The sequence below is a fragment of the Macrobrachium rosenbergii genome, chromosome 55 (assembly GCF_040412425.1).
Source record: "Macrobrachium rosenbergii isolate ZJJX-2024 chromosome 55, ASM4041242v1, whole genome shotgun sequence".
NCBI classification, from domain to species: Eukaryota; Metazoa; Arthropoda; class Malacostraca; order Decapoda; family Palaemonidae; genus Macrobrachium; species Macrobrachium rosenbergii.
In genome coordinates, this window is record NC_089795.1 from 70,214,839 (window position 1) to 70,230,719 (window position 15,881).

The window sequence follows — 15,881 nt, forward strand, 5'->3', positions numbered from 1 at the left end:
AAGGCAGTGTACAGTCTATTGCTCCTGAAGTTGGTCTTTACGGATTTCCTGCACCCATACCTCTATAGACAACCTAATTAAGTTCTTTAATTTTTTTAGATGCTCCAAAAAGCTGGCAGTCCCAGCTGTTTGAGGATATAGAGCAGTGCTTTGTTCCATGTTATGTCATGTTCAACTTGACATTGCTAATGACCCAGATCTCAAAGAGGTATTTAGGTCTTGTGAGATTGAGATACCTACAATGTTTTATCAACCTCTTTCTGGTAACATTGATGTGTTTTAAAGTATTTGTCTACGAAGCCATTGGATCCTTTAGAAGTGACCTTTTCAAAGGACTTGGCTGTGAAACCTCTCTTCTTGGTAGTCTTGGAATCTGGAAAAGAGTAAGTGAATTACAAGTGTTTTCACAGAATGTTGACTTTTTGCAGTGGAGACGTTATTCTTTTGTTCCTCCCCTTGCCTAGAGTTTGCAGTGGAGACACTTCTTTTGTTCCTCCCCTAGTTTAGAGCTAAAGACGATTTTTAGGCAAAATCCTTTCCCAGATTTGTCAAAAGTTAAGTATATCTTAGTTTAACCAGACCACTGAGCTGGTTAACAGCTCTCTAAAGGCTGGCGAGAAGGATTAGACTTATTTTTACGTGGCTAGAACCTACTAGTTACCTAGCAATGGGACCTACAGCTTATTGTGGAATCCAGACCACATTATGGCCAGAAATGAATTTCTATCACCAGAAATAAATTCCTCTAATTCTTCTTTAGCGGATTTCGGAGTCGAACGCTGGGCCAACAGCGTGCCAGTCGAAAGCTCTACCACTCTTCCAAAGAGGAACATCAGATTTGTCAAGATACCAAACATGACCTCATTAGTGGGCAATAGGGAGGAGGCACTTTTATTACTGGTAAGGGTAGTTATATATAGATTGAAGCCTATCAGAGTCAGTGTTAATCATTTATTTTATGGGGTTCAGTGTTAATCATTAATTTTATGGGGTTTGGAGACTGAACAATCCTAGGTCTAAGAATTCTATGCCCTCTTTTGGTTGCTGTTTAGTCAAGTTAGCTCACGGGAAACTTAACCCCAACATTTTCTTTTGCTTAAGGTCATCATCATTCATGATGTATGAGTGGAAGGTTTTTAAAGAATTTAACTTTTGAGAATGTAGGTATCACAGCTCAGTGGAGGTACAGTATAATTCTGTTTTTGCCTTTCATTACCTGAGAGATGTAGTGATTTTATTTAAGAGTTGTAAAACCCTTAGTCCACTAGGCACAGAAGGTACAGCCTTTTCATGAAATGAATGAAAAACCAGCCCTTTCTACTCTTTCCTAATTGTTAAAATCCCAGTTTTGAGTATATTAGGGAGCATGAAGGTACATTGTATGTAAAGGAGCATACCTACAGCTTTCTCCTTGAAGCTACTCTACCACACCATACATGGAAACCCTGCTCCCTGTGAGAGATTCACCTGCTGGTGGCAGCATAGTCCAAGAAGGATCCCATATCAGGCATGAGACCACATATGAAAACAAATTTCACCTGCCTAAGTGGATGTTTCATAGCTATACTAACCCACTGTTCTCACAATGTGGGATCAGCTATCTCTAGGAGCAGGTAAGTTTCATCCCAAATAATATAATTTTTCATAATAAAATTTATTATTTGGTTACCTACTGTTAAAGTACAACCTGCCCAGCACTGTGCAGCACAGTAATGTACACAGTATATGAACAGTAATAAAGTCGAGTACATACTGTACCGTAGTAAAAATATAATTTTGTTAAATACCATGTATATGTACAGTAGTATATATACCAAATGAAAAGAGTGAATATTTCCTTATAATTTTTTTCCTGTAAATTTTCATGCAACATATTCCCAGGGAACTGGCTAAGAAGTGGAACCTGCCTAGGAGTCTGGAATGATAAAATGAAATTATACAATACTTTAAGTCCACTAGTATACTAGTAGTACAGTAGTAGTACATAAATGCATCCATTACTGTACTGTACCTTACAGTACTGTAAGTATTTTGTAACAGTTAAAAAAATATGTACAGTAGTACTGTACGCCTAAAAATAAAGTACAGCAAATACAAATGAAGAATTTCTTACCTGATGGACATTGAGAGGGTACAAAGTCTGGTGAGTTGGGGTTGAGGATAGGATCACTGTATCTGATGCAGCAGGAGAGGGTGAGTTGGGCTGGGAGGAAGGGATAACTTTTGGATCTGGAATAATGATACAATCTGTACAGTACAGTACTGCTGTAGTACACATGTTTTTTTCTAAAATTTACAACAATTTATAAAACCATTGAAAAAAAAATGAAGAATTCCATATTGTATTAGTACTGTACTGTACCTGATGAAGCTGAAGAGGATCTTCAAAGGATTTGTCAAGGGAATCTGGGTCATCTGCAAACATGAGGCTCAATTCTGAAATGACAGTAAAAAAATTAGGTTATGAAACAGTACAGTATATACTACAGTATAACTGTACTACAGTACAACTGTACTACAGTACAACAATTTATGTATGTGTGTACCATACAGTAAAACAAATGAAAAAAAAGACTTCCTTACCAGATCAAGCTGGAGAAGCTGGTGGGTCTGCTGCTAGTGGAGGGTCATCACCTTGTACTTGGAAGGTGGTGGCTCAATCCTGGAATGATACTGAAAAAATTAGGTTATGCAACAGTACAGTACTGTACTGTACAGCACTACATAAATATATATTAGTACAGTATATTGTACAGTACTTTACAGTATGAAACAATTACATATGTACTACAGTAAAACAAATAAAAAAAAAATAATTCCTTACTAGATAGAGCTGGAGAGGCTGGTGGGTCATTTAGTAATGCTAGTGGAGGGTCATTGTGGCTCGATCCTGGAATGATGATGAAAAAAATTAGGTTATGCAACAGTACTGTACTGTACTGTACAGTACAGGGTATCATACATAAATGTATATCAGTACCGTACAACATTGTACAGTACTCAGCAGTATAAAACAATTTACATATGTACTACAGTAAAACAAATTAAAAAAAGATTTCCTTACCAGATAGAGCTGGAGAGGCTGCTGGGCCCACTAATAGTGGAGGGTCATCACTTGTACTTGGAAGGTGGTGGCTCAGTCCTGGAATGATAATGAAAAAAATTAGGTTATACAACAGTACTACATACGTATATATTAGTATATTGTACAGCACTTTACAGTATAAAACAATTTACATATGTACTGTACTGTACAGTAAAGCAAATAAAAAATAATCCCTTACCAGGAGAGGTTGATGGAGATAATTCTACTACATCAGGTGCAGTGGAATCAGGATAGGACTTCCTTCTGCAATAATAAAAATGATAAAAATGATTGGGTGATTCGTAATATACTACATACACTACATACTGTAGTATAAATTACAGTAGTACTGTATAGTGTACTACAGTACTAACTGTGTATGTAACAGTTTTACTGTTTAAAATTTATTACAGTTTATAAAACATTTTATATACAGGCAGTCCCCGGTTATCGGTGGGGTTCCGTTCCCGACAGTGTGATGATAACCGAAAATTGGCGATAATAGCACTGATCCCTGGTTATCTGCGCCAATAACTGGTGATCAGCGCGCAGATAAGAGGCGATCGGTGCTGATAACCGGTTATCAGCGATGAAAATCTGGTTATCGTCGTTGCTCGACAAGCGCCGTAAAACTGGATCGCCAGTAACCGAGGCTGCCGATAACCGGGGACTGCCTGTACAATACTATATGTATGTACTGTACAGTGGTAAAAAAAAAAGTGAAGAATTCCTTACCTGGGTTAAGAGTTGCAGGTGGTGCTGGAGACTTTCTCTTGAAGCTGAAGCTGTAAATCTCTAGTTTAGATTGGATGCTTCTTTTCATCTGCTTCTCCCTTACAGTCTCTTTGTAAAGGTTAGGCATCCCTGGTGCTCTTTTGAGGCATGAACCTTTCCACATTAGTGTCCTGTACCTTGATCATTACTAGCCCTTGCTCAAAGTGGGCCAAGGCTTGTGACAAGCCCGTAACACTTAATGTCCTGGGCTTTGGGGCTGGTGCCTCTTCCTCCTCCTCGATCATATGCTTCTTCAGCTCAATGAGGTCCTCTGCTGACAACTCTCCATGTGATTCCAGTGGCTCGTTCACATCCTCAGCTTCCACCTCCAAATTAAGCCTCGTGCTATATATATTGAACAATGTTCCTTCTCACAGCATCAAGACTCTCTCCCTTCTCAAAGCCCGTAAAGTCCTTCACAAAATTTGGACACAGCTTCTTCCAAGCCCCATTCAAATTAGATTTTTTTACATCTCCAAGAAGACTCAATGTTTTTTACAGCATCTAAAATACTGTAGCCCTTCCAGACTCGCTTGACATCCAACTTGTCACTGCTATTTTCGGTGACCCTTAGGACATGGCGAAATGTCCTCCTGGTATTGTAAGCCTTAAAGCTAGCAATGACTCCCCGGTCCATCAGCTGTAGAAGCGATGTAATGTTTGGTGGAAGGTAGACTACCTCCACTTCGGGATAAATCTCACCCAAATTAGTAGGGTGACCAGGGGCATTGTCCAACACCAGCAGGGCCTTAAATTCCAGACCCTTCTCCTCCAAATACTTCTTAACTGTTGGCATAAAGCGACCATTAAACCATTCCTCGAAGATAGCAAAGTGACCTAGGATTTCTTGTTAGCCTTCCAAATGACAGGGAGCTTAGGCTTGAAAATTCCCTTAAGTGCCCTTGGATCTTCAGCCAGATACACTAACAAGGGCTTCAGCTTGAAGTCACCACTGGCATTGCTCCCAAGAAGTAAAGTCAGCCTATCCTTACTGACTTTATAGCCTGGTGCTGTCTTCTCCTTCTTGGATATGTACTTATGACTAGGCATACTTTTCCAAAATAAGCCTGTCTCATCCACATTGAAAACTTGGTCAGCAGTATAGCCTCCATCATTGATGATTTTAGCGAGACAACTAGGAAATCCTTGTGCTGCTTCCTCGTCTGCACAAGCAGCCTCACCCTGCAACTTAAGGTTGTGCAAACTTGCTTGAACCTTGAAACGATTAAACCAGCCTCTGCTGGCTACAAATGGTTCACTTCCACTACCTTCCTCTTTCTTCTGCACTACTACCTAGCCTTCTCATGAATAACACCAAGGCTCACTGGAACGTTTCATTGGTTTTGGTCTTCCAGCCAGACCATCAATAACTTCTCCATCTCCACGAGGTTGGGGTTATGTTGCTTGCCTACTCTAGTAGTAGCAGCACCATGAGTAGTAACAGTCACCATCAAAGCACCACCTTTCATGTGTTGTAAAACACATCCCCTATCCTTGACTATAGACTGAACAGTAGTTCTGCTAAGTCCAAGGGCATGGCCGATTTCAGTGTTCGTCTCACCTGAAAGAAAAGCATTAGCTTAACTGAGCCCAGGCATTTGTTATAAACAATTAGGCTACATGCTGTCCCCCTAATCTGCATCCAGTACAATACAGTACTGTACTGTAGTATACATTCAAAGGACCGTGATGTAAATATAATCTTTAATAGGGTAAAATATTGCCCATGGCACATCAATTGCTAAATTTGCACCTTTTCACTCAGTATTTAATTGGTCAGACAAGAAAATGAAACTTAAGAAACCCTTCAAAAGACTGAAGTTTCATTAAAAAAGTGAGTTATTGTAACTGCCAACTGAAATAAAATATAGTAAGCATATGAAGTCATTGTACATTACTGTGCTGTAAATGCATTTTTTTGGATGTGTCGTGCACATTTTCATTCGATATTCATTTGATCAAACCACAAGAAAATGAAACTTTAAGAAACCTTGGAAAAGATTGAAGTTTTATTAACAAAATGTATTATAATTAACTGCCAATTAATAATATATGAACATGTGAAGTCTGTGTAAATGCATTTTTTGGAAGAGCATCAGGCAGCGGCAGACATTCAAGTATGACTGTGATATGTACAGTATTCATAAAACCAGCGCATCTGAACAACCTTTATTGTTCTTGATCACGTGAATGGACAGCGTATTGCCTTTGTATCATATTTATATACAAAAATAAAAATACCCTGTAATACATTTTTCATATAAATTTTACACACACAAGCGTGAAAACTTATAAATTACGGTAGGGTAAAATACCGCCCAAGACACACCGATCGCTACCTGAATTTGTGCATTTTCATTCAATATTTAATTGGTCAAATCACAAGAAAATATAACTTTAAGAAACCTTGCAAAAGATTGAAGTTTTATTAACAAAATGTATTATAATTAACTGCCAAATTATAATATATAACCATGTGAAGTCTTTGTAAATGCATTTTTGGAAGAGTGTCGGCGGCGCAGACACTGTGATAAGTATTCATAAAACCAGCGCAACTGAATAACCGCTATTTTTCTTGATCATGCGAATGGACATATGTATTGCGTTTGTATCAAATTTATGTACAAAAATAAAAGTACCGTACACTGCAGTACATTTTCCATATAAATTTTACGCACAAAATCATGAAAACTTACAAATTATGATAGGGTAAAATACCGCCCAGGTCACACCAATCGCTACCTAAATTTGCACATTTTCATTTGATATTTAATTGGTCAAACCACAAGAAAATGAAACTGTAAGAAACCTTGCAAAAGGTTGAAGTTTTATTAACAAAATATGTTATAATTAACTGCCAAATTGCGGACATGCTGCAGCATCACAGCCAGATATTGTACCCTAATATGTAATAACTCTTATAAAAATGTGGAATTTCATTTCCCCACTCCTTTACTTTGGTCTGCACAGTAGTTCTACAAATTTTTAATGCCAGGTTCTATGAACTTAGGGGTAAGCTTTGGCCTGATTGCAATGGATGCTCAGGTCCAAACAGCCTAGAGAAAAAAAAAAGTATCACCTTTTCAGAACTCTTAACAATGTCATATTTCATCTCCTTTTCTTACTGGCACCTCCATCAGATGCAGGATTCTGGCATTTGGGACCCATGATGAAATCACAAAACTCATTATGGCAGCAATAGCAGCAGCACTACCTATCTCAATGAAAGGCACACAAAGATTGATGAAAACATGCTTTCTGAGGCTGTTGCTTGTTTGGTATTCCTCTGCTGCACTCATGCGCAATTAACCCAGGGAGCGGGCAGGTTGTTCTCCAGTTAAGTGCAGTTACAGTACGCTCAGAAACGAGTTCCCCTCTACTGCCAGGGGGGTCTCTTATGGCACCGATAACGACATTGGCGTCGATAACCGGAACATAGTGCCATAAACCCCAGTGTGGAATATTTCAGCGCTTTCGGCACTGATAACCGGACATTGCACTGTAAAAACATTTTTTATGACTATTTTTAAAAACCGCTGTAAAACCAGATCGCTGATAACCGAGTCTGCTGATAACTGGGGACTACCTGTATATATACACAGGCAGTCCCCCGGTTATCGGCGGGGGTTCCATTCTGAGGGTGTGACGATAACCATAAATCGCTGCTAATAAAAAATCGTCGATTTTCGGGCTTATCGGCGCCAAAAGGTGCCGATTTTTGGTTATCAGCGCCCCTGTTAGGTATGTATCGGCGCCAATACCCAATTATTGGCGCTGATAAGCAGAAATCAGCGATTCTCAGTACCGAAAATTGCCAATTTTCTTTGCTAGACAAGCGCCATAAAACTGGATCGCCGTTAACCAGAGACTGCCTGTATATATACATATACAGGCATTCCCCAGTTATCAGGGGGGTGTTTCTGTTTCCAAGGCTTGACGATAACCGAAAATCGATGAATATCGGCACATCAGAACCGATAAGCGGGGGATGGGTGCCTCTGTTAGGTGGGTATCGGTGTCAATCTTTTTATTCTTTTTTATTCAACAAGTATGTAAATAGCTTTTTGAATAATAGATTCCAACCCCATCTGTCCATGCCTAATGTCCCTAAATTGCTAGTGTATGCCTCCATTCTTTTTGTACATTCGAAGAAATTCAAACAGTCGTTACAAAATTCTATTCACTGTACATTTCCAGCTCTGGATATCAGATTATATTAAAAAAATCGTAAGACCATTAGGTCATTGTTTCACCATAAGGATAAGCTTCCCGCTTTGATGTGGTCTCTGGTGGTGTATTATTTCACTTGCCCAAAATGTAAAGTTGGGAAATTTATCAGAGCCACCAAGAGATTGCTCAAAGTGAGAGTAGATTCTCATCTTGGATTTAGTCACCGAATTGGATGTCAATTCAGAACAAAAGAATATTCTAATATAAGAGATCATTGTAAAAAATGCAAGAAATCATTTTCTTATGAAGACATTAATATAATCACCTAAGGACCCAATGACCATTCTCTATCCATCCTGGAATCTTTAACTATTAGGCAGCTTATTCCTTCCCTAAACAGTCAGACCTCTTCCACTGTTTTATATACAGCTTAAGTTGATGTCATCCTCCTGAGAACTGAGAATGCCACTCAGTTCTTAGCTCCCATAGAGTTAGGTAATAAAGATTCTAATATTATATACATTTTTTTATTTTCATTTGTTTAAATATTAGGTTTTTTAATATTAGGTTTTAAATATGTTTTATTGTTTCTTTAGTGTTTGTTTTAGTTTAAGGTCCATGTTTTAGGCTTTTGTAAGTTTTTAATTTTAGTTGATTCTTAATTGTATTTCTTTTACTCTTACAACTTGGATGATGAGACCTATAGTCTTGAAAATTTGGCCAAATGAATTTATAGAATGTTATGATGGCTGTTTGCTGTTCTATCCCTGGTGTATATATATATATATATATATATATATATATATATATATATATATATATATATATATATATATATATATATATATATATATATATATATATATATATATATATATATATATATATATATACAGGCAGTCCCCTGGTTTTCTGACGGGTTTCTGACGTTCGGTTACGACTCTTCAAATATATTCATCAGAAATTATTTCTGGTTTCTGACGCATGTTCCGGGTTACGGCGCTTATGGCGCCGATCCAGCGGAAGAAATATGGCTCCAAAACGGCAGAATAATCAAAATTTGGAGGTTTTTTTTTTATGAAAAACTCAATAAAACTGCAGTTTACATAATTTTCAATGCACCAAAAGCATTAAAAGTAAGGTTTTCTTTGGATTTTTTATGATTTTCGATGATTTTTCGGCTTACAATGATTTTCAGTTTATGACACGGTGTAGGAATGGAACCCCCGTCGTAAACTGGGGACTGCCTGTAATCCGCTTATGGTTTGTTAAGAGGATAAAGTTTTCTCTTAGGCTTACCCAAAATTTCCCTGGGAACGGCGTGAAGGCTACACGTTCACAAAAGATAACCACAAATAAATGGAGAGAGAGAAAAAAAAGGGTTCTTTACGCTTATGAATGAAATAGTGGGAATGCTTTAAAATGAAACAGAATTTATCACGGGTGGTGCTGTGAGGAGGAATGTTTACAAATAAAATATGAAGCAAACAAATTTTACGCTTCCTGAGATTTTATTCTACAGTGTTTGCCTAACGGATTCCTAACCTGTACAAGAGAGAGAGAGATACGGAAATTTGCTGATTTACCCACATGGGATTTAAAACGTGCCTAGCTATTCCAAGACAACAAATTGTCTGGATAACACAAGGGGGAAATACACACACTATTTCCTTTTTTATTTTCAACGCTTCTTAATTTCAAGCCCTCATGCAGGGGCTATCAAAACTTGTGTAACGGATACTAACTCTCTCTTCTCGATGAGTGGATTGCATGCACTTGCCTAACGTTTCCCTATTTCTATGTTCAGTCACAATTTCGCTTCCTATCCTAACATAAAATAAAAATATATATATTGTGTGTGTTATTTTAATACACTTAGAAATTACTATTATGTATTAAAATTTAGTAGGATGAAGATACAATACTAGCTAATGTTTGCCTCTTACTTTGTTTGCTCTAGTTGTCACACAGATTATCATCCAGTAGCAGCCGTTCAGAACGAGCCCGAAGATCATCATCAAGATCAGGGAATACTTCCCTGGATCAGCAGGAGCTACGTATCCCTCGAACCAGAGCCACTGAAAGGATCCGGGAACAGATACAGAAAAAGAAGAGGAAAAAGTTCAAGCGCAGGAAACAAAAAGGACGCAAAAAAGCAAAAGTATGTATGCATGTTTCTTGAGTATGTTAATTACACTGTTAATTAAAATTTAATGTTACTTTTTTGCTGCATAAAACTTTGTAAAGCATAATAATTTTAGACATTAAATACTTGGTCAAAATGTGTTAAAAAAGTCATGATGCATTAAAAAATGTAAAAATATCGTATGAAATTTTTAAATTTTATATTCTACTTGCTGTCTTTCTGTTTATAAATTATATACACTGTATGTAACAAATAAGGACTGAGCCTTAGTTGATGGACTTGAATTAACCAGAAAAATGAAATACAGTACTTTGATATATGAACATTGTGTTAGATTTATATTCTTGGATGGATTTATTTTTGTTACTTTTTTCAGTGTTTTTTTTTTTTTAGTTTACAGCTCATTGTTTTTCAGTTTTTATCTTATGAAAATTTTGTACTCTTCTTTACCTCACAGCCAATAATTAGTTCATTTAGAAGGTTTGAAATTTTATGTAGCATGAGCTTCACTAAAATATTCTTATTTTCCCCAATTCAACTTAATTTAGTTGACAATACAGGTATTGGAATTATGGTTTATTTTAAGTATTATATATTGTGTACAGATTTCATCTGAAGAGTTAGAGGACGCAAGACAACCAGTCTCACAATATGAACGGTTCAGATTTTTCATTGAAGAAGATAATGATATTGACGCAGAACATACGTAAGTTTTCATGGAAGTCTTTCTCACTTAATATTTTTTTAGTTCTTTATTGTATTGGAGGTATAGTTAAAATTCCAAAACGTGATTTGTATTTTTGTAGAACGTAAATCTTAACTTTTCAACCAGTATACATTAGGAAAGCCAGAACTTTTCAGAACCTACCTTTAAATAGTCTACATTTGAGAGAGGCATCATATTCACTAAACCAATATCCAAAGTTGTCGGTACTCCAAAGAGAAATTGAATGAATTATTTTTTACTGCATAATATTTGTTCTCTAGAATAGTCTTTTCTAAGATGCATAAACTAATCAACTCGATTTACTGAACAGGGAAGATAGATATGCTGATCAGCTGTTAGCGGGAGCAACGTATGAATCTGCTCGTCTACCAGCCCAACGAAAGGCAGATGCAGCACGGCGCCTTCGTGATGTTGCTTTCACTCCGCATGCTTCCTACACAGGACGAGCGAAGAACAAAGTGCTGGAGATTGTTAACATACATTCAGAAGAAACAGACAATGATTTGCTTAGTGGCATCTTAGAAAACCAGACAATTGCTTTCTCGTCTTCCAAAAAACTTCTATTAACAAATGACAGAAAGCTAATAAAGCAACCCGATGCTAATTTTTCATGTAATGTATTTCAAGAAACTGATTCGCTCTTGTTGGAGCCTCTGCCATCTCAGAGAAAATCACCAGAGAAACAGAGTTCAGCGTCCTGTTCTAATGGAGGTTCAAGTTCAGACCCATGCAAGGAATCACACAAGAAAGAAGATTCAGATGGAGATAAACAATCTTCTTCCTCAGAAAGACAAAGATCACCAACCAGGGCATTGCATCAATCTTCAAGTTATAAAGAGAAACATGGCTGTAGTTATGAGGACAAGCATAGTTACAAAAGGGCAAGTGAAGGGCATAAAAAGGATGATCATAACCAATTTATACATACACATAATCATTCCAGATATTCTCATCATGACAGACATCATTCATCACGGGGAAACAGCAGTCATTATGAACCATCATGTTCCTATACCAGTAAGGATAAAAGTTATGTATCGTCTAGATGGAAGGAAAAGAGGGATCATAGAGGTTATCACTATAGGTATGAAAGCCATGAAAAATATCATAGTAGAGATCGATCTCCTCACAAAAGGAACAGATCTCCTGGTAGAGAAAACAGAAGAGACAGAAGAAGATCACCATCCTCTTCCACATATAAATCTCATGATCGGAAGTCTCATCTTTCACGATCTCATAACCTACATGCAAGGTCCAGAGGGGAGTCCAGTCATTCTTTAGGCAGATCTCAGTGGAGTTTTGATTATTTCAATTCTAATGACAGTATTATAAGCAAGAACAATGGTATATATAAAAACAACTCAATAACATCAGGTACTGAAGTCCAGAATAATTCAGAAAATATTCAAGATAAATCATTTTCTGAAGAAAGCACCATACCCAGAAGTTTGAAAACCTTTGTACATGAGAATGGCTGCCACTCTTCAGTGGATAATCTTCAGCAACAGAATCCATCTCAAGGAATAACTTGTCATCGGGTAATTGATGTAGTTGAAGGTCAGCGGCAAGAAGGATCTTTAAGCGAAATTAATGAGGTTTCAGTCAGCATACCTGGACATTGTCTTAGTAATGAAGGGGAACCTAATAGTGAAGTAGAATTGAATAAAAATTGCGAGGAAGTAGTGCAAAAGGAAAATGCTTCTATTGGAAGTATAATGGTCCCAGGAGATGATGAACAAGACCAGAAAAAGAGCATTATCAATAAAATATCTGATAATGATGATTACAAAAGGACTGGGAAGAGTTCTGTAAAATTACCTATAGTTAAGAAAACAAAAATGTCATCATTGTTTGGGGACTTTGAAAATGGAACAACAACTGACATGGAAACAAAGGAATGTAAAGTACATACTGAATATGATGGAGAGCTTGAGGAAGGGAGAGTAAAGTATTCAAAAATTTCAAAGAAATCTAAGACAGAGTTATTGTTTGGTAATGATAGTGATAGTAACTCAAATTCTGATGACGTATTGGGTCATAGACATGAAATTACAAAGAATAAATCTGGTAAAGTCAACCCTAAAGACACAGGTAATAATGGAGGTAACTCTAGTCATCATAAGAATGTGAAAAGTGCTATCACTGAATGTGAGGCAGAAGAATATGACCCAGTATGTGGAAACATGTACCATTCATTTACAGTCAGTGAAACAGAAATTAAGTTTGAAAAATCACATGAAGATGATAAAGTCATGTCAGGTGATGCTCATGTCAGTAAACTGCCTACAGCTTCAGCTCTTACTGAAAAAGATTTTGAAGGTAGAGACAGAGTTTCTTGGACAAAACATGTTTCTGAAGAAAAGGATTTAAAAATGGAAGGAGATTCACACACAAAGCATGGTATCAAGGAATCAGATGTGGAAGAAATGGAAAAATTTGATAAAAGAAGAAATGAAAATTTTTCTAGAAATAATAATAGAAAGGAAAGGGAAAGAGAACAAGAAAATAATATAATAGGCAAGAAGCCATTGGAAAATGGAGCAAAGGGTGATAAATATGTAAGCAGAAGAGAATCCTATTCAGCCAGTCACGGGAAACGTCACAGAAGTGAAAAGGAAATAAAGCTTAATTACAAATTTGGTATAAATGAAAAGGAATTAAATCCCCTTTTGGGTGGAAAGCATTCTACGAAAGAAAGAAAGTTTAAAGCTAGTGATAATGATAACGTTGCAAATGCTAAAAAGGAATCAAAGTCAGATTTATGTAAAAAGCACCAAACAAATAGCAAGGAGTCAGAGAGCCAAAATAGTGTAAACCAGAGAATCAGATCTGATTCATACTTAAGTGAAGAACACAACAGCAAAGGGAAGGATTCAGATTTATGTGGAAAAGTTCCTTCAAAGGGAAAAGAAGACAAACCCTTAAAATGTAATAGTAATGAAGAGGAATTAGATGGTGAGGAGAAACTCCATATAAAGGAAAGGGAACTGAGTGATGGCCTTGATGAAAAGGGAAAAGTAAAGATTCCTGAAAAATATAAACAAAAACTATCTCAGTTGGAAAATCTTATAAGCAAGGATAATGGGACAGACTTTTGGGAAATGCCCACATTTGGGAATGATTATGTTATCAAAGTGGACAATTCAAAGAATAATGGGGTTGGTAGAAAGTCTTCGTCCAAAGGCTCATTCTTATTTGAAAAGAAAAATGAAGAAAAGGGTGATTGTAGTGCTTTTAAAGAAAGTGAAAAAAAAGATCATAGTTTGTTAAAATATTCAAAATGTACAGATGCGAAACTGGAAATTGACGGAACTGCAGACTTTGTGTTGAAAATTGACAAGAAAAAAATTAAGATAAGACAGGATTTCAGTCAAGCTAAAAAGCAAAAGGATGGTCACATATTAAGTGATCTTTTTGGTGATATTGATGATATTGGAAGTTCTTCATGTTCCAATTTACCAGAGACAGAATTTGAAGACCAGCCACAAAGTGCTAGGATTAACACCTGTCCCAAAGAGTCTGTAAAAGATGGAAAAATGCATACTTCATTTGAAGGGAAAATCTTGAAACCAAAGGACTTTCATGGAGATGTTGCTCTTCAAGGCTGTGATAGTGTGTCAGTTTTGATGACGGATGGAAAACACACTGATAATGAGGCTGATGGAAAAGGTTAGTTCTTGTATGCTTCTGTACTGGTTAAGTTAATATACAATTACAGCCCTTTATTTTACAGTAGTAATAAGCTTTGGTATAGTATTTTATTAAGTGACCAAACGCATCTGTCCAAATGAAGGTTGGTGAGGTTCACCAGAGTGACAGCATGAATCTAACTGATATTGTTTTATTCATACTTGACTAGGTAAATTACCTATTTGCATCTTAGTTTAATCCCTAGTTGGGTTTGTGTTTTTAGAAACCCCTTCCACTTGTTTTTGTTCTGTCTACATTATGTTTATTCCTTTGTTTCTCTTGTCTTCTTGAGTGCAATTTCTTCATCTTCTCATAGTTATATCTCTTCTTCATGTCTATAGCATTTCCATTTCCATGATCTTTTTTACAACATGATCTCCCCTCCTTATCAGGTGCCCTGATCATGTTAATCTTGACTTGGGCTTTCTTTGACATGCCAGTATCTTTTCTCATCACTCCACTCATCCATGTGAGCATCTTCATTTCTGCCATGTCTAACTTTTTTTTTTTTTGTTACTGGTGCCCATCTAGCTCAAATAACACAGATCTTACCACCACCTTGTATACCTTGCCCTTCAGCCTAATAGGGACTCGCTTGTTGCAGAGTATGCTTGACACCCCTCTCCAGTTTTTCCATTTGGCTTGAATTTCAGTGGTTAACCTCTTCACATTGCCCACTATCTGTTATTGAGCCTAGTACGTTAGGTTAATGACTTTTGATGCTCACTTCTCCCAGCTTAATCAGAGCTTGCTGCAGGGTATTTTGATATTACCCAACAATGAATATGAACTAAGAGTTATAAGGATGATTTTAGATTCTTTTCAAATAAGATAAAAATAACATGTAAGACTGAAGTCTTCAACATCTTGAAAGTAACAAAAATTAAATTTCATTGGACAAAGTCTTTCTCTGAAAATTGATTTCTTGGCTAAGACAGATCTGAGACCTTATGTACCAAAACCTCTTCTGTGCTGAAATTATAGTAAATATGGGAAACAGAAAAAAAAAAATATATATATTATCTTAAAAAGTGCATACTGAAGATCTGGCAACCATGCAAAACACTGGAATCATGGGTCACCATTTTATGTCAGCTGCCTTCAAGACCGTCATGCTAGATCAAAAGATTGCCTATTCTGTATACAACACAGGTCTTAAGTTGCTATGAGATAGGAAATAATAGGTTCAATGACCCATCCAAAGAATTTACTTGCAAAATGGTAGCTAACAGTAACATTTTAAGAAGTAGCGTAACGGATAAAATAGTTGAAGTAATATACTGTAATAA

The 15,881-nt window shown here is 36.7% G+C and overlaps 1 protein-coding gene across 3 annotated transcripts in view; it reads left to right on the forward strand.

The window, feature by feature from the left end:
• The window catches only part of LOC136835386 (protein split ends-like), a 66,739-nt gene that overhangs the window by 25,378 nt on the left and 25,480 nt on the right, over positions 1 to 15,881 (forward strand). For all 3 annotated transcript variants that reach the window (XM_067098871.1, XM_067098872.1, XM_067098873.1), the window contains exons 6-8: positions 9,990 to 10,190; positions 10,781 to 10,881; positions 11,213 to 14,571. In XM_067098871.1, coding sequence (XP_066954972.1) covers positions 9,990 to 10,190; positions 10,781 to 10,881; positions 11,213 to 14,571 — 3,661 coding nt within the window. The remainder of the gene's footprint in view (positions 1 to 9,989; positions 10,191 to 10,780; positions 10,882 to 11,212; positions 14,572 to 15,881) is intronic.